The following is a 26,422-nucleotide window of genomic DNA, read 5'->3' as shown; positions in this document are numbered from 1 at the left end:
ATTTTCATTTCACTATAACTACTACATGTAAATGTACTAAATACCACTGAATTGTACACTTTAAAAGGATTAATTGTACAGTATGTATCACCTTAAAAAAAATATAGATATATACACAGAGAGATAAATACACATGTATATAAATAAAAAAGTTACTAAGTTATCTAAAACCCTATGAGGTTCACTTAACGATCATGGTTCAATCTTTCTATAAGGTGATTAGTAGGTAATTAGTATCACTATAGTCACTGGACATAAACTAAAATTCTGTGTACAGCTAACTTGAAAATGCATGCCATTTGAAATGATGGGAATAGATAATGTCAAATAGAGGCAACGATTCCCTCATATGCTAAAAACATTAAAAATTTCTCTTTGGGTAAAAGTGAAAATTTTGAAATTACTCTTTCTCTGTTTAATGCTCAATAAAGAAAATATATCAAACATAGAAGTTTAGCAATATGTAAATTTCAAAAATCAATTAGCATTAGAACAATGTGAATAAATTATTTTTAAAATTCCTCATCAGTTTCTATTATTAATGCCAATAAGCAACAACTTATATATTAATATAAAAACAAAAAAAATCCTTATTGAATCATAAAACCAATTCAAGTATCATTGTTCCATTTACTAAGGAATTTCATTATCACTATTTAATAAGATATTTCTTAAAAATCCCTCATGACACCATTTTGAAAGCAATTTCAGGTCTAGTTTCAAAAGTATAAATTTCATAAACTTAAGTTTCCCTAAAAATAAAATTCATGATAATCACATTTTTATTTTTAATTTAAAATATCTTTAATGTTCAAATTTAACTTAACATATTTTAAATAGTTATGCATTTAAATTTAATTTATATTTTTAAAAACTAATTTTAATTTAAAATATTTCTAAATACATGTTTCCTTAATAAGATTTATCATGTTAGTAAATTTTGAAGTATTATATTTAAGGAATTCAGGGAAAAAAATTATGTGCTAAGCTTTAAGAGTTACTGTTATTTATCACAAACCATTTATCATTTTAATACAATCATATTACAATGAACTATATCAAAATATACATATAAACTAAACTGGAAACGTACATCAACAAATTGTATGATAAAATGTCTCCTTTGTCCATCAGAATATACAGAAAGGACATATTCACCAGGTTTCCCATGACTCTCTCGCACCAAGAAGTCTCCTTGTTGTTTTAACAGTTCTTGTGCTTCTATTCTGGGAATTGCCCCATGGTACCAGTCCTGTTCTGCCAGGGGCTTCTCACTGACAGAGATCATATCAGAGAGCTTGAATGAAAATAAAAAACCTTAATTAGAGAAAATGGTGATTTTTTTCTAGCAAAATTCATAGCAATTATGAAAACTTTTACAAATGTCCCTAAGTTGTAAGATGAATGTGAAATTTTCATAATTTTTAAAGAAAATATCTTTTGGAGCACTGGTGCTGAAGTTTAGCACAAATATATATCCTTCAATACTTTTTTCCATCATACAGAGGTACACAATATTAGCATTCAGAGTTAGCATTAACAATCTTATTCACCATATCATAAAATAAATCTCTATGTTAAAATTTATCAACCAGAGAAATTATGAAGAAAAAGAGGTATTATCAGAGAAATATATCAGAAAACAACTTCATTTTTAAATGAAAAGCAGAGTTATTTCTTTTTATGATATTAACTCTCCATCACATAGGCTGTAGACTGTCCATGTCATGTGTTCCCAGAGCACTATCTGGTTTTATCTGATTCTACCTTGCTGCTATGCCTTCCTGTCCTTATCCTTACTCACCTGACTTCCTTAACTATTACCTCTGCCACATAGCTGGTCCTGCTCTGGCAAAGCAATGGCAGATAAAGCCTTGGGAGAAACAGCATCACTGAAAACCACCAATATGCAATTACAAACACACGGCAAAAACAATGGAGGATTATATATGAGCATGGCAGGAAAAGTAAATTATCTGTTATTTTAGGAGGCCAAATGCTATTAAGAACTGACTGTATTTCCTTGAAATGTTCTAATTAATGGTAGATGTAATCATACATTTTCTGGTTACAAGTAAAAAATGTTGTTGTTTTTTAATGAAACACAGAAAATAAACTGCTCCAGATAGTAAGAGTACTTTATGGGTCAGGTATAATGATTTGCCCTAACTCTTAAGGTTCTCATAATACAATATGTACAATGCCTCATGAGAAAGTAATTTATAAATTCGAAAATTGGAATTAATATGAATAAAAGGCAAATATTCACATATGAAGTTTTAAAGGCTGATATTATGAACTCTAATAGGGCCAAAGTATGGTATGTTTGTAGTAAATGAAATCTAGATTTGAACATAGCCTTCATTGTTTAGTACCACTAAAGAAGCCCAAAACTTATGGGTTAAAGTTCCATTTCTTATTATCTAAAACCCATTCTTTTGGTTTAAAAAAAAAAAAAAAAAAAAACTTGAAAAGTCTCAAATAGACCTCGAAGAAGAGTCACTATTTTAGTTTTTATTTCTTCCATTTATGACATTTTTTAACTTTTAAAATTATATACATGTTGTGACTATACATGGCAATTTTTTGTAAATGAAATAAGCCTTTTTCTTTTAGTACTAATTACGATAAATATTATATTTCAAAAAATTTTAATGTGTTTCCCAAAACGGGCTTAAAGAATCAATTATATAAAGAACCAGCCACAACTATACAAAGTAAAAGAATAGTACTTTTAAATACAAATGCATAGGGGTCAGGGGAGGTGGCTCATGACTGTAATTTAACACTTCAGGAGGCCGAGGCAGGAGGATTCCTTGAGGCCAGGAGTTTGAGGATACAGTGAGCTATGATGACGCCACTACACTCTATCCCAGGAGACAGAGCAAGGCCCTGTCTCAAAAACAAAAACAAGACAAATGCATAATCCATACAAAATTAACTTTTTTGTGTATACTGACACAAATAGTTTACAATTCTTAAAGAAGGTAGTCAAAATAATCAGATATTTCTTTTCCAAATTTTTAACCCAGTGCATCTAATTACAGTAAATACTAAAATTTTTACTATAATAGAAATATTTCTAAGTCTCACCAATGGCAGAAATGCTTATTTATTCAAAAGTTCTCATTGAATACAAAAATTCAATGTAACATCTTTGCAAAGGACTTGTTTTTATCATTGTCTCCTGAAAAGGTCTACATAATAGGAAAGCATCACAAACAAGGATGTCATATGCTTGATTTCTTGTCCTGGCCAAACTATCCTTCCAAATTTGCATTTGTTTAGAACTGGGAGAATGCAGAGCCCAAAGAATTCATTAAGTTGGAAAGGTATTTGAAGTACAAAAGCTCAGCTAACACTCCAAGAAATTCATTTAGGTATTTAAAGAAGAGGACTATGTTTGGGGAGAAAAAAATCATCCTGAGAAAATATGTTTTGTTTTGTTTTCAAAAAAACGAATAGGAAGGAACTTATATTGCTATTTCATAGAGATTACACTTCAATTTTATTTAAGGTTATTAGTTTCCTTAGGGTAGGAAGGGAAGCTCAGAGATCTGTTATTCCCTATCCCTTAGACCTATGGTCCCCAAAGCAGACCATACCTGTCTGTGGCCTGTTAAGAACTGGGCCACACAGCAGGAGGTGAGCAGCTGGCATCACCACATAAGCTCTGCCTCCTATCAGATCAGTGGCTGCATTAGACTTTCACATGAGTGTGAACCCTACTGTAAACTGCACCTGCAAGGGATCTAGGTTGCACACTCCTTATGAGAATCTAATGCCTAATGATCTGAGGTGCAGCTCAGGCAGTGATGCTAGTGCTGGGGAGCGGCTGCAAATACAGATTATCATTAGCAGAGATGTTTGACTGCACAATAAATGTAATGTGCTTGAATCATCCCGAAACCATCCTCCTACCCCTACCCTGCCTCCGTCCCCAGGTTTGTGGAAAACTTGTCTTCCATGAAACAGTCCATGGTGCCAAAGAGATTGGGGACTGCTGCCTTAGACAATATTGTTATGAAATGTAAACTGAATTTACCGTGAGTATATGTATAGTATGTATATATACATATATAAACACAGGGAAAAGTAACACATGTCCCCTGTCTGGGTATATCAGCTCTTTCTTCTCTGGAAGTATTCAAAGGAACATTTTTATTAATATGATTTCAATAGAATTCTGATACAATTTTGCAAGCTTGATAGTGATAGAATGTAGGGAAGCAGTCCCCAACCTTTTTGGCACCAGGGACCAGTTTCATTGAAGGCAATTTTTTCGCGGATTGAGGGAGGGAATGGGGGGAGGAGAAGGATGGTTTAGTTTCAGGATGATTCAAGTGAATTACATTTATTGTGCAGTCATACCTATCTGCTAATGACAATCTGTATTTGCAGCTGCTCCCTAGAGCTATCATCACCGCCTCTGCTCCACTTCAGATCACCAGGCATTAGATTCTCATGAGGAGTGCACAACCTAGATCCCTCCCATACGCAATTTACAGCAAGGTTCAGGCTCCTATGAGAATGTAATGCTGCAGCTGATCTGACGGGAGGCGGAGCTTATGCTTATGCAGTGATCAGAGAGATAAGAAGTGGCTGTAAATATAGGTGAAGCTTCGCTGGCAGGCCCGCTGCTCACCTCCAGCTGTGCAGCCTGGTTCCTAACAGTCCATGGATGGTACCAGTCTGAAACCAGGGTTGGGGACCGTAGATGTAGGGTATATCATCAACAATCTCCAACATCCCAAGAGCCTGTCATAATGACATTACAAACAAAACGAAGCATCTTACCTCAAATATCCCATCTTTCTAAACCTCAGTGGGGAAAGATTTTTCCTTGTTGGTAAATTATCTAAGATTTTTGCTAAAAATATGGGGGTGAGAGGAAAGCCTCCTATTTTTAAAGTTACAGCTATTCCAACACAGTTATTAAGTTGTATTAAATAAGATAAGTTTTCCTGATTAACTGGGATAGCCATTTAGTTAGTTATTTTCCCCAGATCTTGTTCTTAAAGAATATTCCAATAAAAATATACTAGCATTAGTGAAATAAAGAGATTGGCTTGAATGAAAAGGCAATGAGGAGCTAGTACCAAAAAATAAAAGTATTTTTTTCTTAAGGAAAGAAAAAGAAGGCCATTTTTTCTCCTTACTCTAGTTCAGGCTAATTCTCAAGTATGTAATGAAGATTTGCATGTCTTTACTCAAAATATGTGAGTAGCAAGATGAGCTTCTTGAGAGGCAAAAACAAAACTGTTAAAAAAAAAATCTGTACTCTATTAAAATAAAGCACACAAACCATTAAAAAAAACTAGAATAAAACACCATGGAAAATATACAGCTAAACCTCTTGCCAAGCTAGAACTAAATAAAACTTTAATGCAAACATTTTTAAAAATTTATGATTTTTAATAACCACAAAAATTAAATTTAATTCTCTTTTCTATTCTTACATGAATTTAGTTAATTTACCTAAATAATAAATTATTCCAAATCTACTTTAGCATTATACAGGGGTGACTATGAGTAACTCAAAGGATTTTAAACATTTCTCAAAAATTCCATGAGACTGCTTTAATTTTAAAGCTATATATTACTGAGGAATTTTAGGAGGGGATGAGGAATCAAACGTCATATAATCAGAAGTAAGAGGATCACCAAATGTTTGCAAAAGATGAGAAATATTGGTTTATTGAATTGGAATGTACCATGTAAAAACTATTTTCTTAAGTGAAAGGGAAATGTAATCATAGGTGGGAAAGTGTATTTCATACCATTCTGAGTTTGATTGTTAACATAAAATGTTTAATATAAAATGAAAACATGAAAAATAATGTTCTTCCTGTCAGTTTTTTTCAGATTTCTAAATAGTTACAGCTTGAATCTATCAAATGAGTTAATTCTTAAAACAATGAAAAATAAAAGATATTCTGGACATTTGATCTTCAGGATCACTTCTGTTCAGGGCAGAAAGGAATGATGTAAATTAATTAGAATAATAGTTCTGTCTTTAGCATTAAACACTATAATTCTACAAATTCTAGGTTTTTTAGCATGAAAGTAGATTTGGTAATTTTTTTAACGTACTGATATCATTAATGAAAGCAAAGATACTTTACTTAATGTTTATGTTCCACAAAGAAACTAGCAATAAAACTCTTATTTAAAAATCTCTTAATTAACAATTTTTTATACTACAGTACTTAAGAAAACTGTTCTCTAGCATAATGACTATACAAAATTACATGCTAATCACAGATTAGCTTTGTATACAATTCTTTCTAAAACTTTATTAAACAAAGATAAACAACTTAGCCAAACTCAAATATTACATCACTTCCTCAGCTTCCCATTTCCTTGATTGCCTTTTTGTGCATCTTCTTGGGTCTCTGATAGAGATGCTATCTTAAACAAAATACATATTTTTTAATCGTTCTTCCACTGGTCTGGCACTTCTGCTTCCTTCAATACCCCCTGGTTTCCTCTGACTTCTCTTTTTGTTCCTGACTTCTTTAGTTCCCTTACTCATCATCTTTTCTTTATGTAATTACTTTCTTTTCTCTCTTTATTATTTTAACCCATTTACTTTTAGGGATTGTGCTTGTGACTCCCATTTATCCTCTCTCATCATTTCACTGCATTTTTGCTACAGTTTTACTTTGTAAGTATCAAATATTCTTTCCTTAACCTCATATATTTTATATAAAATGTGCCATAATATCAATAAGAACACGTTTTTATCAATTAATTATAGTCATTGCTCATGTCACATATTTCAACTAAAACTATTACCAGATCACTGCAATGAGTCAGCATGCAATCATATATCAGTAAGCTTAAATATGTATCATCAAGGTGGGATTGCCTATGTAGAACTCAGTATCAGTCTAACACAATCTGTGTCATTTGTTTTAAACATTTGAGCAAACGTATAAAATAACAGATTTGCTCCCTTACAGTAAAAATTATAGAGAATAAATCCTGATAAGCCAGATTTAAAAATTATGTGTGACAGTGCAAATGATTCAAAACTTATAATCCACAAAACAATATGCAATTTTCCTAAATATGACTAAACTATACAGGAGAATTTAGTGTATGAGAGTGATATAATGCAAAAATTTTATTTTCCCTTGTTATTTAGTGTTTTATATCTTAATAACTGGTCAAAAAAAAGTAAATTAAGACCTCAAAAATAATAGAGGATAACGATGGTTTAAAATGTATAATATTTCACCTGAAATTAAAATCACGCCTTATTTAAGGAAGTATAAGGCTACTTTGCTAGACTCAAAGGAGAACACTGAAAATTACAAGCAGTTTATGTTATGCCTGAAAATAACTATTAATATTAAATATATTCCCCTATGCCAAGGGTGAAAGCCAAGCATTATAATACTGACATTATAACTGATGTACAATTTAACATAGCTGATTTATAAGTTTCTAAAAAGCAAGCAAGCAAATATTATTTATGAGATTCTATATAAAGGGAGGCACATATTTATTTTCCAATATTTTTATTTTCTAAATTCTAATACAAAGTAATTCCATGTTATCTATGTCACTAGAGAGTAGAAAAATATTAATTTTAAGGAGACATTAGTTGAATAATTTAATAATTTTTCTGATATCTAAAAAATATATCATTTGGACCAAAATGCACTATCTATTCTGGTTTTAAAGAATATTTTTCAAAGAGTGCTATGATTAGAGGGGCATTATACATTCCACACATCAGTAATAAAACTAGTATTCACAAGTGGCTGTAAGATGGAACAAATGATTTGCTCAGCTCCTTATTAAGGAAATTCTGCAGTAAAAAGATGGCTCTGGAGAAAAGGCAGTATGCTTGACATGACTGGAACAGATCTCATTAAATATAATATGGTTTGAAAGACTTCCACTTGAAATGAACCTTCATGATTGCCACTAGGCTTTGAAAATATACAATTAACCCTGTCTAACACCTCTGGATTTGGCATCAGAAGAAGTCTCTGAGATAGTCCTCAATGCAAAATTATAGCCATCTGAAGATAAGAAGATGCTAGATGTGTAGCTAGTCTCAGTGCCCTGAGATAATGATAGGTTATTTAATTCCTTAAGTACATTGAAAATAACAGCACATGATCGGAGTTGATATAACATATTAAAATATTACCCTGATCATAACAATAACTATTAATTATCTGACAGCATCAGACACAATATTCAGTTAGAAACAAATTAAATTATCAGCTAATTATCTCCTGTTCTTCCTTCCATCAAGACTGTTGATATAAGTGTTCCATTAGACCATCTTTTAAAGGAGCTCTGTATTTTAACCATACTGTTAAAAACATTGAGAAGCCAGGCACGGTGGCTCAGGCCTGTAATCCGAGCACTCTGGGAGGCTGAGACCAGTGGATTTGCTTGAGCTCAGGAGTTGGAGACCAGCCTGAGCGAGACCCTGGCTCTACTAAAAAAAATAGAAAGAAATTAGCTAGACAACTAAAAATATATAGTAATGAAAAAAAAAAATTAGCCGGGCATGTTGTGCATTCCTGTAGTCCCAGCTACTCGGGAAGCTGAGGCAGTAAGCCCAGGAGTTTGAGGTTGCTGTGAGCTGATGACAGGGCACTCTAGCTGGGCAATAGAGTGAGACTCTGTCTCAAAAAAAAAAAAAAAATTGAGAAACATAGATATTCCAAGTGTCTCATGAACACTATTATGATCAATTCTAATTTCATATGTGTAATGCATTTGCTTTATTTTATCTAAAATTATGCTTTAAAGTTCCAATTTTTGTATGTTCATTTTAATAAAGAAATAATGATTCATTGTTTCATTTTTAAGATTATGAATTAAATATGCTTCCACATGCAAAAGAATGAATTTGGACCTGTACCTCACTCCATATATAAAAATTAACTAATAATAAATCAAAGACATAAATGTAAGAGCTAAACTATAAAACTCTCAGAAGAAAACAAAGATAAGTATCTGCATTGCCTTGGATTAGACTTTTTTTAGATATGACACAATCATAGGAAATCAAGGAAAAAATAAATTGTTCTTCATCAAAATTAAAAACTTCGGTGTGTCAAAGGACACTAGCAAGAAAGTAAAAAGATAATCCAAAGAATAAGAAAAAGCATTTGTAAATTATTTGTATGATAAGGGGCTTCTTTCCAGAATATATAAAAAACTCTTACAACTCAACAATTAAAAAGACCCAATTTAAAAATTGGGTCTTGGTATGATATGTTAAATGGACATATCTTCAAAGAACAAATAAAGTGACCAATAAGAACATGAAAAAATACTTGACATCATTAGTCGTTAGGAAAATGCAACTAAAAACTACAATAAGACACCACATTCACTAGGATGCCTGCCATTTAAAAAAATGGAATATAAAAACTGTTGTTGAGAATATGGAGAAACTGGAACATTCCTTGCTGGCAGGAATGTAAAATAGTACAACTACTGTAGAAAAGAGTTTGGTAATTCCTCAAAAGCTACATCATGACCAAGAAATTCCAGTGCTAGGTATATACCCAAGAGAACTGAAAACATATTCACGTAAACACTGGAGCATGAATGTTCATAGCAGCATTATTCCTGATAGCCAAAAAGTGGCAAAAACCAAATGTCCATCAGCTGATGAACAGATAAACAATATGTGGTAAATCCATACACAGGAATATTATTCAGGCACGAAAAGGAATGAAGTACTGTCATATGGTACAATATGAACCTTGAAAACATAATAAATGAAAGAAACTAGATACAAAAGCCCATATGTTGTATGACTCTATTGATGTGAAATGTCTAAAAAAGGCAAATCCACAGGAACCAAAATTAGATTAGTAGTTGTCAGGAGTACATACACAGGAATACCTATGTATTTGAGGGAAAAAACTCCTTTTCCAAATAAATAGGATACCTAACACCTTAGAGAAATACCTCTATTTGTTCACAGTGTATCTTGCTTGGCCAAACTGTTATTACTAACGATAACTATTAAATAATATTCTATGCACTACTGTGACATGCCAAACCCAAATTTCAATGATTAATCTATCATTCATACTTCAATTTTATAATCAAAATGTTCTTAAAAATATGAATATATAAATTGACATATTTTTATCAGTATACTATATATAATAATCCCCATTATAAAAATGTCATGTTTCACCAGAAAAGAAATTTGTTTATTGTATTCTTCTAATAAGGTTCCCATAAAATGCTTCCCATAATTATCTGTATATCGTACAGGAAGTCTGTAATATAAGTTTATTTCTGTCTTTCCTACATCAGTGTTATGTGGGTTTTACTATAGACACATATATAACAGATTATATGCACAAAAAAGTTAAATTATGCTCTTGTTTTTCTAAATACAAATTTATATATGATATTCACTGGTACATCAGAAAGAAGCTAGACAGTGACAATTTTCAGTAGCACATAGAGTTAATCCTACTTACTGCTGAAGAGCCCAGTGCAGATTTTGGAGACCTAATTATTCCAGCAATTGAATGACGAATAGACTCAAATTTGGATAGTCTCTCCTTTCTTTCCTGGAAGGAGTAAGAAACAAGCCTTCAGCAATAGTAAACTATCCAATATATACACATTTATGTATTTAGGTATGTATCCACAGCTTATCCATCATGTCTTCCAACAAAATAAAAGTAAACTTTCTGACATTAAGGATAACAACCAAACACATATAAACCCTATGGTACTTTATTTTCCTGGCCTCTCAATAAATGTTGTTATTTGGGAACAAATAAGAAAGAAACAGAAATTCATATAGAAATTCATATAAAATTCATATAGACGAGAGAAAACAAGAAATGCAAAGGAAATTCACAGAAAACCAAGCAGTAAACAACATGTACAAGAAAAGAGACACAAGCTATTATATATAAGGAACCAGTCTAACAAAGAATATTTCAGATAGCACTATAGTTGTAATGGATTTTCAAAGAAGAAAAAAATAACAGGGAAAAAAACAGGAGAATTATATGGAACACATTTTTAAAAAGTGAATTTCACGTAAGTACCTAGAGAGTTTCCCAAAGATTCACATGGTAATAATGACAATCATGATGACAAAGGAGGGCAGGGGGAAGAGGAGGTAAAACAAGAAGGTAGTGGCAAAACTCCCACTAAGAAAAGTCAATCCAGATGGCTATCTGCTATAGAGCGTAAATATTTCTGAATATCATGTACCACAACTGAAGGAAACTTTTCCTAAAATTTCAAATTTTTATATCCATTGTATAAACATAAGTGAATGAGTTAGGTAAAAGGGTAGAAAAGAATACCAAAAGAGAGCAAAAATGAGACTTAGGAGGTAAGAAGGATGACAATGGCAAAGCACATGTGGTGTGAGGGTTTGTAACGGAAGCATTGGTCAATTTTCCCATAATGACTACATTTCAACTGCTAGTCAGCTGCAGATAAAAGAACAAGAGACCCTACTGTCAAGTGCAATACTTCCATATGTCTTCCATCAGTAGGGAGGCCCAATTTTACTTGTGAAAAACAACTAAAACAGGCCACAAATAACATCTTTTGTTTCCTTTGCCTCCAGTTCCTAGGGTCTCTGTAATAGTAAATGCAGGCATTCTTGGCCACATGCTACCTTATAAACATTGCAGTTCTGAAATTCACCTTTTATCTCTCCACTTGCCTACTCCCACTTTATTTACTTTTAATTCTAATCATTACAGTGCTAAGAGTTCTGATCATTCTAAAAACATACATGTTAACAAAATAATTGCAGCCAACCCTAAGAGAATAGATAATTTCAACTTCTTTTTCATCATATCATACATTACTACTTTGCTTATGATCTATGGAAATCACTATCTATACATCAATTTTATCATGCATAAAATGAAAAAAGTACACTCAGCGGGTACTTACAAGTACTACAAATGATTAAAAATTAATACCTTAAAAGCATGTACATATTTAAAATGGAAAATAAGTGTTTACATAGTACAAATGGTCATCACCTTAGGAATGTGAGCTTGCATCTTAAAGCCTTAATCCTAGCTGTAGATCCAGTTTTACTTTTTAGCAAAAACCACCATAACTGAGGCACAAGATATACGAAAGGAAAGACAGCCTTGAAGTACTACTATTCCTCCTCCTTGAAGGAGTAGAGTAACCTTTCTTTAAAGCATGTCCCTCCTCAACTTGGGTGTTTTTTGTTTTGTTTTAACCTATTTCTGATGCTTAAGAAGTCTTCCGACAAAACAAACTGGTAAAATATACAGTCAGGATATGGAAAATGAAATTATGGGAAGTAAAGCATATACAGTTGTTTTGTAGTTAGATTTTAAAAGTATTAGAATGATGTAATGCATACATATTGGACAGCATTGTAGTAGTTATAGTTTTTCTACTCAGCAGCCCAATTTACCCTTTTCTTATTCTTTAGGGAATTCCTCCCCCAACTCTGTGTGGTTGTAGAGGTAGCAGTCTTGCTGCTGCTATTGCACACAGAAAGACTAGATGAAAGTGCTAACCTCACCTGTTTGGCAATGAAAGCTTCGTAAGAATTGGACAGACACCTCTACTGTCAATTCAGGCTTCTCCTCTGTGTCAATGCTGTTAAAATACTAGAGGAAGTATGATCTCAATATGAGAATTCAAGGAGAACAGAACTAAAAACTACATGGGAGGTTATGTAAAAAAGTAGAATATTCAGGGGAGGGTTTTAAGTATTAGAAAGTATTTTATTTATTTATGAAATAATAACATTCATTGAGATGGTAAAAGTAACTCCTCAAGTTACATCTTGGACATCAAACTCTAGAAAAGGAAAGGGAACTCTTTCCCCCAAAACCCTTTGATAATATCAAAAAATAAAATATTACCTTAGAAAGGTTATACCAGAATTACCTAATAAATTAGAATTATCTAACGGACAGGTCTAACTATGGATTCAGAAGACTTCAAAAATTGCTTCCTTTACATAAAGTTACAAAGTATAATATATTGCATGTTCAAAAGGATACAATTAGTGAAAACATCCCTTCATTTAAGGTACTATTTAGATAGAGTGATCAAAAAAATATATTATCAAAAATAATAATAATGAGACCTCAAATTTCATACAGGAATAATTAAAATGCAAATAGGGTTTATAAAACATTTTAACCAGTGCCAGCTCACTTGGTGCCCAGATTTCTACAAATAAAACACGAAATTCTTGCCAAAGCGCCTGTCTTTATAATGTTAAATATCAGCTTTAAATTATAGTCTACCTAATAACACATCAGACTGTGCTGAATTCACTGACAGGTTGATTTTTATATCAAAGAATTAAATGGCTATTTTAAAAAATTAAAATTAAAAAGTTTCCCTTCAATTACCATGGATACAGTGCCTAAGTTTTCCCGTAGGCCTGCCAGGCGTAGTGATGAGACACTCGTTTTACCCACCTCAAGTAATGACAAGATAAAGAGCTTTCTCCAGATAAAGGAGACATAGGAATTAGCTCTGGCAGAAGGCTGGCACCTCACAGTGGACAGTCAGGGGCTGGGGAAGGAGGTAAGGGGGAGGCGATATTATAAAATAATACCTGATGTTATGAGATAATTTTCTGATGAGATGCCTAGGAAAAAAATGTTTTAAACATAAAATGTAAAGTATAAAATAGCTATTAACCTATCCTGAAACAAAAAGTCTAGATGTAGCATCAGTTTCATATTTCACTTAATAGTTTTTTCCTTATGTTAAAATTAAATGAGACAGTCTCTCCCTCTCTATGCCTGTGTGTATATATGTGTGTATACACATACATATATATATATATATATCTAAGAGAACAGTACATAATAATTAAAAGTTTATCTATTATCCATTTTTTAAAAATTCTATAAGGAACAATACCTAAATTACTTAAGGTAAAATCATGCCTATCAGGTTTTGAAACACTCTTCACTAGAACTTGAAAACTAGTAAAACGGGCTCTCAGGTTACCCCCATCCCCTGCCCACTAAAGCACAGGCAAAGATACAAAGAGAACTGAGGTTTTGCTGATTGGAGTGGCTCTGACAAAAACCAAAAGCTCTACCAAATGACTGCCTATCTAGCTGCCACGGTTAAGGGACAAATAATTTTAACCAAAAAGCATGTTACAGGTCTAAAAGCAAGGCTCTTGAAGGATGCACTAACAAGGTTCTTGATGTCAGAAGGGATAAAGAATATGAATCTGGGAAAATTACTTAACTACTCTGGCTGTTAGTTTCCACATCAGTAAAAAGGAAGACACTGGGCTAGATAAAATCTTCATCTCAAAAATTCAGTGACTATTGTCCAACTTCCCATCATTTGTATTGCATTGATCATTGATGAAAGCCAAACAGAAAAGTTCCACGGTATCAGGCTGGCAATCAGTTACTTTTCTTAGAGCACTTAGTCACATTCCGCCTGAGGTGCCTTCAGAACATGAACCATGGGACGGGTGAACTATCGTGAAAGGTACCACTGAATATTTTTTCGTTAATAATGGGTTATTAAAACAAAAACCAAATATTATTTCTCACAGCCTTCTGTAAATAAACTCAATCTAATAACATTCTTGGAAGGAACAATGCAAGTGACATTTGGACCTATAGGAGCAGTCACATACTTATTCGAATCAGGAGGCAGTAAGAATCAAGAAAAAGATAATATTCATGCTCAAACTCTAGGCTGAATGCCAAATATCTTAGAGACTTCTTATGCAAACCAGCCATAAAATTTGGCTGGTTTGGAGGGATTTTGTGAGAAATAAGTACAGGGAAATTATAACCCCAGAGAAGATTGTCTTGTGAAAAAAATTCTATGCTGTTGATGACTCCAAAATGTAATGAAATACTGTAAATATCAGTATGTCCTTCATAAAAAGAATGCATCTATAAATAAATAACTTAATCTTTTGAAGATGCTGATTTGCTAGGGAGAATGAAAGATGCACGGGTTCTTGTCCCATCAGGATATAGAATTTAAGTATCAAAACAGTTTCTAAATGATTTATTTTAGCAATTGGGTTCTGACTGAAAGCAAATCATTTTAGAAGTATTCACTGCCTAGTAACTCAGTTTGCCATGCTGTCTTTTTCCTTTGATGCTTGCATATTAAGAGTATTTATTAAAAGAAAGACAACTCCCTTACTAAGCCAAGCATTTTCAGATTCTGAAATAATGAAATTGGAAACCAAATACAAAAAAGGAATATTTGAATGCTTAGAGCTTGTTTTAAAATAACAATGCTAAAGAAATCAACAGTATAACAGAATATAGTTTGGTGAGATCTAGGTTGTAAAAATGTCACAAATCATTCTTCTTGCTTTCTTGTCTCTGTATCTCTTAAATAAGATGTCTCTAGGGAAATAATACCAAAGCAGGAGGCTATAATCAGCTCCCTTCCTATTCAATACCTAAATACAATCCCTGTTCCATGGTGCTTTTCCCAAATGTGTGATCAAAATGGCTAAAGATATTCTTTTTTTCCTGAGATTTTATTTTTAGAGCAGTTTTAGGTTCATAGCAAATTGGGAGAAAGGAGTAGAGATTTCCCATATATCCTCTGCCCACGTACATTCACAGCCTCTCCCATTATCAACATCCACCACCAGAGTGGTGCATTAGTTACAACTGATGAACTTAAACATCATCATCACCCAAAGTCCATAGTTCACATCAGGGTTCACTCTTGGTGTTGTACATTCTATGGATTTAGACAAACATTTAATGACATATAACCAACATAATAGTATCATACAGAGTAGTTTCACTGCCCTAAAAATTCTCTGTGTTCCACCCATTTATCTCTTCTTCCAAGATATTCTTTTTATAAATTATCCAGGAGTGCAAAACGCACACCAATAAGCTTCCTGATGAGCATCTCACTGACTCAACAATTGAAGTGCCGATCAACTTTGCTTAGAATACAACAGCATTATTTGGTTTTTTAAAAAGTATAACTATTATGAATTAAATTATTAAGACATCTGAGACTCTGCTTTTGGTACAATTAAGGGACATAAATAATAAAGCAGTAAATTTATCTACTTTCTTTAAACTAATAAATTATGGGACAAGGAATACATTATAATGAGAGTGAAAGTATTATTTCATTAGAGACCCCAGTGTCCAGTAATCAAGGTATTTTACCATCTTCAGTCACACCTTCACCAACTACCCAGCTCGTTCCTTCACTTAACAAATTGTTTTGATCAGGTCAAGACAACTCTGCCAATCCCTTCACATGCTGTACACACCTTTCTCACAGCAGCTTCCCTATCTCTCCTCTCTCTCCCCTCTCTACTTCTCTTCTATTTTCTTTCCTTTCTGCCTTATCATAATATTAGTAAATGCTCATAAATATTAGCTATAATTATTTTGACTTTACTAACATTGACAAAGACATTTGGGTTTCTACCTGTTAGCTATTGTGAATGGTGCTGCTATGAACATGTGTGTACATGTACTTGTTTGAATACCTGTTTTCAACTCTTTTAGGTATGTATCTAGGAGTGAAATTATAATTCCATGTTTAACTTTTTGAAGAACAGCCAAACTGTTTCCCACAGTGGCTGAACCAGTTTATATTCCCACTAGCAATGTATGAGGGTTCCAAGTTCTCCACATTCTCACTAACATATATTTTCTGTTTTTCTGATTATAGCCATCCTAGTGAGGGTGAAGTGCTGCTTGCCCTCATTTCTGAAAAATATTTTAACTGGATATTGAATTCAAAGTTGATGTGTTTTGTTTTTTTATCTTTCAGAACTTTGTCTTCCGGCTTCCATTGTCTCTGATGAGAATTCAGCTATAATTCATATCATTACTTCCCCACTCATGTATCTTTTTTCCCTGGCTGTTTTTATAATTGACTAGGATATGAGTAAATGTAATTTTTAAAAATATTTATCCTGCTTAGCTGAGCGCTTGTAGTCCCAGCTACTTGGAGGCCAAGGCAGGAGGATCAGGTGAGACCATGAATTTGAGACCAGCTGGGATAATATGACAAGATCCTGTCTCTTTAAAAAAAAAAAAAAAAATTATCCTGCTTGTGATTTGTTAAATTGCACAGAATTTCAGGCTGAGACTGTTGGAAAGCACTTTACCATTAACTCTTCAAATGCATTTTCTACTCCCATCTCTGTCTCTATTTGATATTACCCCATGACGTCAAATACTCTGCTGTATTTTTCCAATTTTTTTCTTTTTTTTTCAGTTTGGATACTTTCTATCAACCTATCTTCACCTCTCACTGATCTTTTCTTATGTTCAGTCTATCTACTACCAAGTAGATCTAACATATTCCTCAGCTCTGAGAAATTTCCTCTATTTTTCATTTTTAGTGTTGCCATTTTTTGATAGCATCCACATCTCTGCTGAAATTCCCCATCTTTTCACATACATTGTCCATCTTCTGCACTATATCTCTAAGCATTTTTGTAATAATCTATTAAAGACACTGTCTCATAATTCCAACAGCTGAGCCATCTCTGAGTCTGTCTGTTTTTCTTGGCTATGGGTCACATTTCTCATTCTTCATTGTGTCATATAATTTTTGATTATATATCAGACAGTTGATACAAAAGAGCAGTAGCGTCTGAATTCAATAATATTTACCTCAAGAAAGAAGCACACCACTCGTTTTTCTGTCACGCTGCTAGGTAGTTAATAAGTTGGGTCTGGCCTTTGCTGCAGTTTTAATTTGAATCAATTACCATTGACTTCGAATATTTTGAGAATGATCAAGAGTTTCCCTTCAACTAGGAATGGATCTGAGCCCTGGTGAAATTCCAGCATCCTGCCTATGCTTTGAAGCTAACCCACCAGCTTTAGGAAATATGGGAAATCTCTTCCATCTTTACAGCCTCTTGGGGGTAGGGGGGCTTCTCTTTGCTCTCACCCCCTACTTTATGTACCTAAGAAGACAATTTATAGCCCTCATTCCCATTCTCTAGCCTTTAGAAGGCCATTGCCCCATACTCTGTGAAGACCCAGGATTCCCTGCAGAGAATCAACTTGGAAAGAAGCTCTCACATTCTTTAGTAGGTGAGAACCCAGAGAGTTCCGTTCTCCTGCCTGGACAACCCCTCCCAACATACACATACACACCACCTTTTTGGTGTGGAGAGGATTTCATTTTTAATATCTCTCTCAAGTCTGCTTCTCTGATCTCCTGCTTCACTCAGTGAAAACACTTGAATAACAGCTGGTAGGTGGATAGTGCTTTGCTGTGGGTTGGGCTCCTCTGGATTCTAAGCTGTCATACCAGCCTACACACTGTTATTACAAATCTGTTAAAAACTTGGGATTCAACTGCTGATACAGCTCCACCAAGGATGGAAGTAGTCATGGTTCTATTTTTTTTTTTTTTATATCCTATAAAAGGCTTGTCACATTATGGACTTAGGTTCATTTAAAGCTAAGCTATAATAGGTTCATTTCTATACTTAGCTCTCTAAAGAGCTTCTTAAAAACTATTATCTCATAGCTTATCTGCCTTATTTTGCTTGTTAGGTAGAAATGATGGTCTCTTGTGACTTTCCATATCCAAACCAGATGCAGAATTCATATGCACTTTATTAAGACAAGTGATCTATTAGTCATCATTTTATTTACCTTTGTTTACAAACCAAGAAAATACAAATACACAGTTTAAGGTATTCGCTACAACAGAAAGACCATGAATTTACCAAAAGATATAGTTTTGATTTTTGACTACCATTTTCTACGGCAGTCAGTTACCACGCAGTTAAAGGCCACATTCCTCAGAAGATAATTTAAAAGGTTAAAGGCCAGATGTCTCAAAAATTTTGGTTTCTGTTATTTTGAGGTTTTCTTTTTTCCTTTGTTGATTGTTTTCGGGGGGGATGGGAGGATAAGTTTTATCACTTTTATGTCTGTCGCAAAGGACCTCACAAGGATACTATAAAGACTACTAAGTACATGTTTCATTTTTGTAAATGTTTTAAGCTTCTAACTGTATCTAAAAGTTTCCTGAATGGTTTTACTGTTTAGTGTCCTCATACTGCACATGCATCAATAATCCTCTTATCTCTTCAGAGCTCCTTTTGTTACTGGAACTAGTAATCGGGAACATTAGGAGTTTCAAGGCCTTGGTCAACATTTTATTCATTAAAATGGAATCAGAAACTATAGGACCTAAAAGAAAATCCTACAATGTAATAAAAGAATATAAAAAATAAATTTTAAATAAAGGAATGTGGTGATTATAATACTGTACTTCTACTATCATCAAATAAAATCCAACCAGTAGATACATTTTAGAAAGAAATCAGGCAGATTCCAAGTGCTTGTTCCACTTTCAGCCTCTCTGAGAGAAACGGCCACAATATGGGACAGTGGTACCACCTGCCTGAGAATGAAGTCAATGCAATAGAAGACTGAGCTAAGAAATGAAAACAGACAAATTCTTGATGACATTATTTGAACTTCTAGATATATCCAACTACGTGAATGGAAAAACTCTCTTTTTTAACTAATCTGAGTTGGGTGACTTGTATAGATCTAATATAGTAGGCTTTCCTGTAATATCTATTAGTAATTAAATATTTCCAATAAGCAATTTCAAATATCACAATTGTCCCTAACGAAGTAATGCACCAACTTACATTTTTAGTTTTTGGATGCATACTTACTTTTGATATAAAAATAAATAAAGTAACACTGAAATACATTAATGTAGATATAAAAATTCTTTATAAAATAAACACGTTGTGATACTCTCACTTATTCTGATTAATTTAACAATTTCAACATATAACATACAAATAAATGCTCAACAAGTTTAGAAAAACCCTAACTTAGATAATTAATATTAAATAGATGTTATACTTAAAAGGTTCAGTAGTCCCACAGATTTTAGAAATGCCCAGTTAAATTTAAACAAATTTCTTTAATGTAGTATGTTTCAGAACCCTAATAATTCCTTAGTATATGCATCTTTCGCAGGGGACAAAATATTTTTCTGCAAAATACACTTCAGAAGATGCTATCACAAAGCTTTCATTCTGTATGGGTAGCAGGGGAAACATTCTTGTTCACTCTACACCAGTCATGGCTGTTTCTTGGACGTGGAATAGCTTCAAATTCAAGCTCCCCTCTTTTTGGCAAAAATCTCCTAACCCCAGTTCTGCTATAATCATTTTTCAACCTCACTAGAACTCCAAGTTTCGGAGTTTTCTAATTTGTCCCAATCAATCACCTGCTCTTTTCTTGCCTTCCTCTTTATCTAACTTAGATGTCATGATACATCATTTTAATGATATTCTTGCCAATATTCTAAACTCCCTTCCTAGCCTATCTTAGGTGCATCCATGTGGCAAGATCCAACCCTAGATAGATTCAACTATCTGTTCTCTCTGAATCTACACCCAAGCAACTCACCCCTGATAGTGTCACATGATTACTAACTTCAGATGGGCCCTAAATATCTGAGCCAACTCACTTCTTACTCTCCTGCTGTCATTGTCAATCATTTCAAACCTTTCCTACTTTTCTTGTGTCTAAAACCACCTTCTTCCACACCCTTCAGCTTCTTTAGAAAGAATCTACAAGGCAGGAACCCCTTCATCTTGCCTTTACAAAGCTACAAACCCACAGCTTCTCTACCCATTCTAACCTCCTTCCCCTTTTTGAAATATGGAGTAAATCTCTCCTATCTAAGAATTACTGCTTTACTTATACTATGGATCTCATCCCTTCCTGCCCTCCCAAGAATCCTACACCTTACAAGAACCTAACAGATCTCTCTTTTATGTACAGTTAACTATGCCTTCTCAACGGATTCTTTCCCATCAGCTTTTACATATATGTAAGTTGCTCCCCTAGGGGGGAAAAAAAAGGAGGGAAGAGAGAAAGGAAGGGAGGAAGGAAAGAAAAGGAGGGATGAATCTTTCCCTTCACCACATATCCTGCTCCAGCAGCTCCTTACCCTTTACAGAAAAAATTCCTAAAAGAATTTTATCTCTATGCTCACTGTCTCCATTTTCTCTCTTCCCACTCATTCCTCAATCTGCTCCCATTTGGCTTTCACCCTATAACACCACCAAAGCAGATGCTCTTAGAAAACCAACAGATTCCATTATACCAATCTAACAGAGATATTTCTCACTTCTCTTACTTGAATCTCTCAGCAGAATTCCACTCTATTGACCATGTGCACCTACATGGAACATTTATTCCCCTGCCACACTCTCCTCCAATCTCTCAGACAACACACTCTCAGTTTCCCTGGCAGGTTCACACTCCTCTACCAGGCCATTAAATGGTAGTGTGCTTTTAGGCTCTACTAGTTCCAGGTTTCTTCTTTTCTCACTCTGTACTTTCTTTATAGGTAATCACTCGCACGTTCCAACTTTCATCACCACCTAAAACCAAGTCCACTCACAAATTTAAACCTCTACTCACACTTTTCCATTCAGCTCCAAACCTGTATATTGGAACATCTATGTAACTTCTCTACTTGGAGATCACAAAGGCAGATAAAAGTAAACATATTTAATACTGAAGTCGTAATTTCAAAAGCTGGCCTTTTATTGGAGTTTCCCATTTCAGTGAATGGTACTAATCATTCCTTTATAAAAACCAGATATCTGGGAGCCCAAGCACACACTGACAATATAGTGTAAGCTCCGAGAGGGCAGGCGGATTTATTGGTTTTTTTTAAATTCAAATTAAACATTAAATAAATGCTACACATTAATAATGAATTTAAGCAAGACAGTGGCTATTAGACATCATTTAAGTAATAAATAAAAGATAGTATATTTACTTGCAGCATTGTCTGGTGCTAAAGAACCTCAAAGGACACTAAGAAAGAAACAAAAATAAATTTAACCAAAGCCATTTCAATTACAGGTAACATTTTAACTCAGATTGATTTTAGAAATCTGTAGTTATCCTTATTTAAATTTCGGGAAATTATCAAAAACAACAAGAGAATAGTATCTTGGGAGTTAAAAGATTACTTCCCTTGCATTTTTCATAAAGACTGATTTTTCCAATTATTTTTGAAACTAGCTTATAAATAGCTCACACTATTGGTACAGAGAACATCTAACGTATTAAAAACAAGTTCTAATATGTATCTAGAAATAAAAATGTATTATTTAATCAGACTTCCCCAATGAAAGAACCTTATAAATACCACCTACCTCTAGTGCTTAATTTTTATCAATATAAATATAAGTTAGAAATCTCAGATCCAGGTCTCTATTTCTATGTAATAGGCTCTAATATGCTTAAGTTAATAAAGCACCAATTGAGTGTACTGGATATTTTCAGAAGTTCATTAACTATTTTGTTAATAGGCAATAATCATAGTAGAACCAATAAGAAATGAAAAACATATGAAACCACTGCCCTGGAACAGACAATGTGTAACTCCAAGTATCAGACTTGTTTCTAGGAAGATCTTTGATTAGGTGTCATCATCCAAACCACCATTTATCATCTAAAAATTAAGAATGGGTACTCACCAAATAACCATATCAAAGATTTTACAAAATTATTAAAGCTATGATAATGGCCAATGTTACTTAAAATGTTATTTTATATTAAGAATAATTATTTCCCTTAAAAAAAAGTTTGACGATTGATAATTTGAATATTTCCTAAATCCCTTTGCTCTCACTGAATTCCCCAGGAATTTTCCAAATAGCCTTGGCCAGGACTCTGTGAGCTCCAGAAACACTAAGTGATTTGCTGAAAGTCATGTGGTCAAGCAGCTAAAATTTAAACTCAGCTTTGATATCAAATTTTTGCTCTTAATCATTGTGCTATTTTGCCTAACTTGAATAGTTTTTTGCAGACCCTGACTTCATATTTCCCAAGTACTTTTTCTCAAACCACTCAAAAACAAATGCTGTTTAAAGATTGGTCAATAAATGTCTACTTAATTGCTCTAATGACACAAGAAATAGAAGACTTTCTGGGCTCATAACATAGATGTAGACACTTGATTCAAACCTAGGTTCTAGTCTTAGCTTTGACTCTAACCCTGGAGTTGGACCAGAAACAACATATCTGAGCTTCTGGCAAAAGAAAATTATTTTATGTTATCTTCCAATCCTGAAATGTTATGATTCATAGAGTAGATACTCAAAAAGTACTTGAGAGGGCAGAAGAACTAGCTTCTCTCAAAGTTAAGGATCTCACCCACAACCAAAGCTTTAGTCTTTAAGAACTTTCTTGATAATTAGAAAGCAGACAGACACAAACTACAGTGTATTGGATGGTGCCCCTCCCAAAAGAGATGTCCACCAAGAAGCTGTGAATGTTACCTTATTTGAAAAAAGGGTTTTTGCACAGGTAATTAAGTTAAAAAAAATCTCAAAAAGAGATCATCCAGGATTATCTCTCTGGGCCCTAAATCCAATGACAAGTTTCTTCATAAGAAGATTTAGAAGAGTAGACAATACAGGAGAGAAGGCAATGTGAAGAAGGAGACAGGGACTGAAGTGATGTATCCACAAGTCAAGGAACACCAAGAATCTCTGCAGCCACCAGAAGCATGATACAGGCATGGAATGATTCTCACTGAGAGCCTCCAAAAGGAACCAACCCTGCTAACCTGTTGATTTTGGATTTCTGGCCTCCTAAACTGTGAGAGAAGAAATTTCTGTCGTTTAAAGCCACCAAATTTGTGGTAGTTTGTCATGGCAGTCCTGGACAACCAACACACAGCTAACAAAGAATCACTGTACCTTTACTTTGTAATCATCAGCTACCCTAAATGTCCACAAAAAGAAAATCGCCCTTGTAAAAAATCTATGAATCAGGACAACTGGTCAAGAATTGCATTATTTTCATAAATTCTATGTAATAAAATTAAAATGTACATATATGCATTTTTAATCTTTCATTTCCCATATAGTTTTTAGAACCTTATATGTGACCAAAGTGAACACCTTGCCCCAAAACCACTGTCAGAAATATAGCTATAGTCCCAAAGACAGCTTTTCTCTGCAGGAGCTCTGATAATTCCAGGAAACTGTACAGCAACATTTACAGCTCACCACTGCCAAGGTCACTGGATTTGCTCCCTCTGCCATTTCACACATCTACAGTGCAGTATGTGGAAAACTGACTTACTTTTTAATTTGTTTTGCTAGCTTCTATTTTCACTTTAATTAGCATATGTGGTTTGAAGTTTCTTCCCATATTTTGGGGTCCAATATTATTTTTGATAATAAATTATCAGCAAAGAAAGATAGTTAAAAAGCAATCAACTCCCAAGACTAAAATAAGTTGGTCGCTATATGTTTATACACTCAGGGCATTACTAAAAAAATTAACATTAAAAATAAGTGTAAAAATTACTGGGCCATAATTTTTATTCTATCACTTTTTTTTTCACAATGAAGTCACATAACAACACTGTTTAATATATAATCGATCGTAGAAAAAACTTTCTATGTTAAAGATTCTCTACTTCAACTTCTTCCTTTCATAATAACAAGGAAATGAAGGTCAAAAGAGATAAAATGACTTGCCCAAGACACACATGACAAACCTAACTCTTGGCTTACTCTGCCTTCTACTACACCATATTTCCTAGATTACACCCACAAAGGAAAGCCAACTAAATGCTGGGTATCAGTCACTCATTCAAAAATTTAATGTATTAGGAGGATAGAGTTGCTCTACTTCTTACACTTGAAAAAAATTATTACATTCAAATTTATAATGTTATATATAAACTATGCTTCATTTATATCTAAAAATGATGTTCTATTTTTAATACATCTCAAGAAAATAATAAAAGTGGAAATAAACCAATAAAACTTAATCAAAAATGATTATAAGACTGAGGGATGCTGCTAATATGAAGATACACACAAACATATACAACCATTTTTTGGCCTAGAATGATGAAAGTGGAAGGCAGATATGACTGAAAACTAAGAAATATTAATGATAGTTAAAATAATCACAGTTTTTTTTTCATTAAAGATAAAACACTAGGACAGAGGAGAGGCCTCTGAATATAAACATTGAAAGTTTGTGTCCACATTTTAGAAATGCTTCATTCAGTAACTTATAAATATATTAAATCTCACAGTAGTTCAGTAACACACTGATACCGTTGGGAGGTTTGACCCTCCAAATCTCATGCTGAAATTTGATCCCCAGTGTTGGAGGTGGGGCCTGATGGGAGATGTTTGGGTCATGGAGGTGGATCCCTCAAGTGTGGCTTGGCGTTCTGTGATAATGAGAGCTGGTTGTTTAAAGGAGTCTGGCACCACCTCCTCCCTCTCTTGCTCCTACTCTTGCCATGTGACATGCCTGCTCCCCCTTTGCCTCCACCTTCATTGGAGGCTCCCTGAGGCTCTCACCAGAAGCAGATGCCGGCACAATGCTTCTTTGTACAGCCTGCAGAGCCATGAGCTAAATAAACCTCATTTCTTTATAAATTACCTAGTCTCAGGTATTTTCTTTATGGCAACACAAAATGGACTAATACAGACAACAAATTGCTTTTTAAATGAATCATCAAATATATGAAAAAAACCAGAGTAATATCACTATTGCTAAAGTTTTAAGGGCTACATCAAACAACAGCCATAGTACACCACACGAAGTCTCTGATGAAAAAAGAATATCAACCTGCTTAGAAAATAGCTCTAACACTGAAAGTAGCTAACATTTATTGAGCATTAACTATGTGCCAAGCATCATTACCCTGTACACACATTGTTCTGTACATTTTAATCATCTACAAAACTACATACCGGGTCCTGTTATTATCCTTATTTTATAGATTAGAAAGCCAAAGCTTAGAGTGGTTAAATAACTTTTCAAGGACAATAATAACAATTCTTACTCAGAATATTAACTCTTACAATCAAGCCTATAATGTAGTTTAAACCAATCATTTCTTTTCTTCCCTACACAGATAGGACAGCAACAAGATTATTTATAAAAATCAAAAGGTTAATATCTACAATTTTTAAAAATCAGTTTCACTGCTTAAGAATTACACACAGATTCAAAACAATTATCCATAAATTCTCTGGAGGATATAAAGGTACAAAAACATCAAATTGCTTATTACTAGACCAGGTGTGATGGCTCACACCTGTAATGCTAACACTCTGGGAGGCCAAGGCAGGAGGACTACTTGAGGTCAGGAGATTGAGAGCAGTCTGAGCAAGAGCAAGACTCCGTCTCTACTAAAAATAGAAAAAAATAGCCAGCCATGGTGGAAACACCTCCAGTGAAGCCCAGGAGTTTGAGGTTACAGTGAGCTATAATGATGCTACTCTGCACTCTAGCTGGGGACATGGAGCAAGACTCTGTCTCAAAAAAAAAAAAATGCTGATTATTATGACAGATACCTTAAAACTTGAGAAGATATTTAGAATTTTTAAAATAAT

At 33.7% G+C, this 26,422-nt stretch overlaps 1 protein-coding gene across 2 annotated transcripts in view; it reads right to left on the bottom strand.

The window, feature by feature from the left end:
* The window catches only part of FER (FER tyrosine kinase), a 395,460-nt gene that overhangs the window by 217,879 nt on the left and 151,159 nt on the right, over positions 1-26,422 (bottom strand). For both annotated transcript variants that reach the window (XM_069492253.1, XM_069492254.1), the window contains 2 exons: positions 10,482-10,574; positions 1,094-1,297 (listed from right to left, as the gene is read on the bottom strand). In XM_069492253.1, coding sequence (XP_069348354.1) covers positions 1,094-1,297; positions 10,482-10,574 — 297 coding nt within the window. The remainder of the gene's footprint in view (positions 1-1,093; positions 1,298-10,481; positions 10,575-26,422) is intronic.

This window comes from Eulemur rufifrons, chromosome 17, assembly GCF_041146395.1.
Source record: "Eulemur rufifrons isolate Redbay chromosome 17, OSU_ERuf_1, whole genome shotgun sequence".
Taxonomy (NCBI): Eukaryota; Metazoa; Chordata; class Mammalia; order Primates; family Lemuridae; genus Eulemur; species Eulemur rufifrons.
This window is presented reverse-complemented; position numbering and strand designations above follow the sequence as displayed.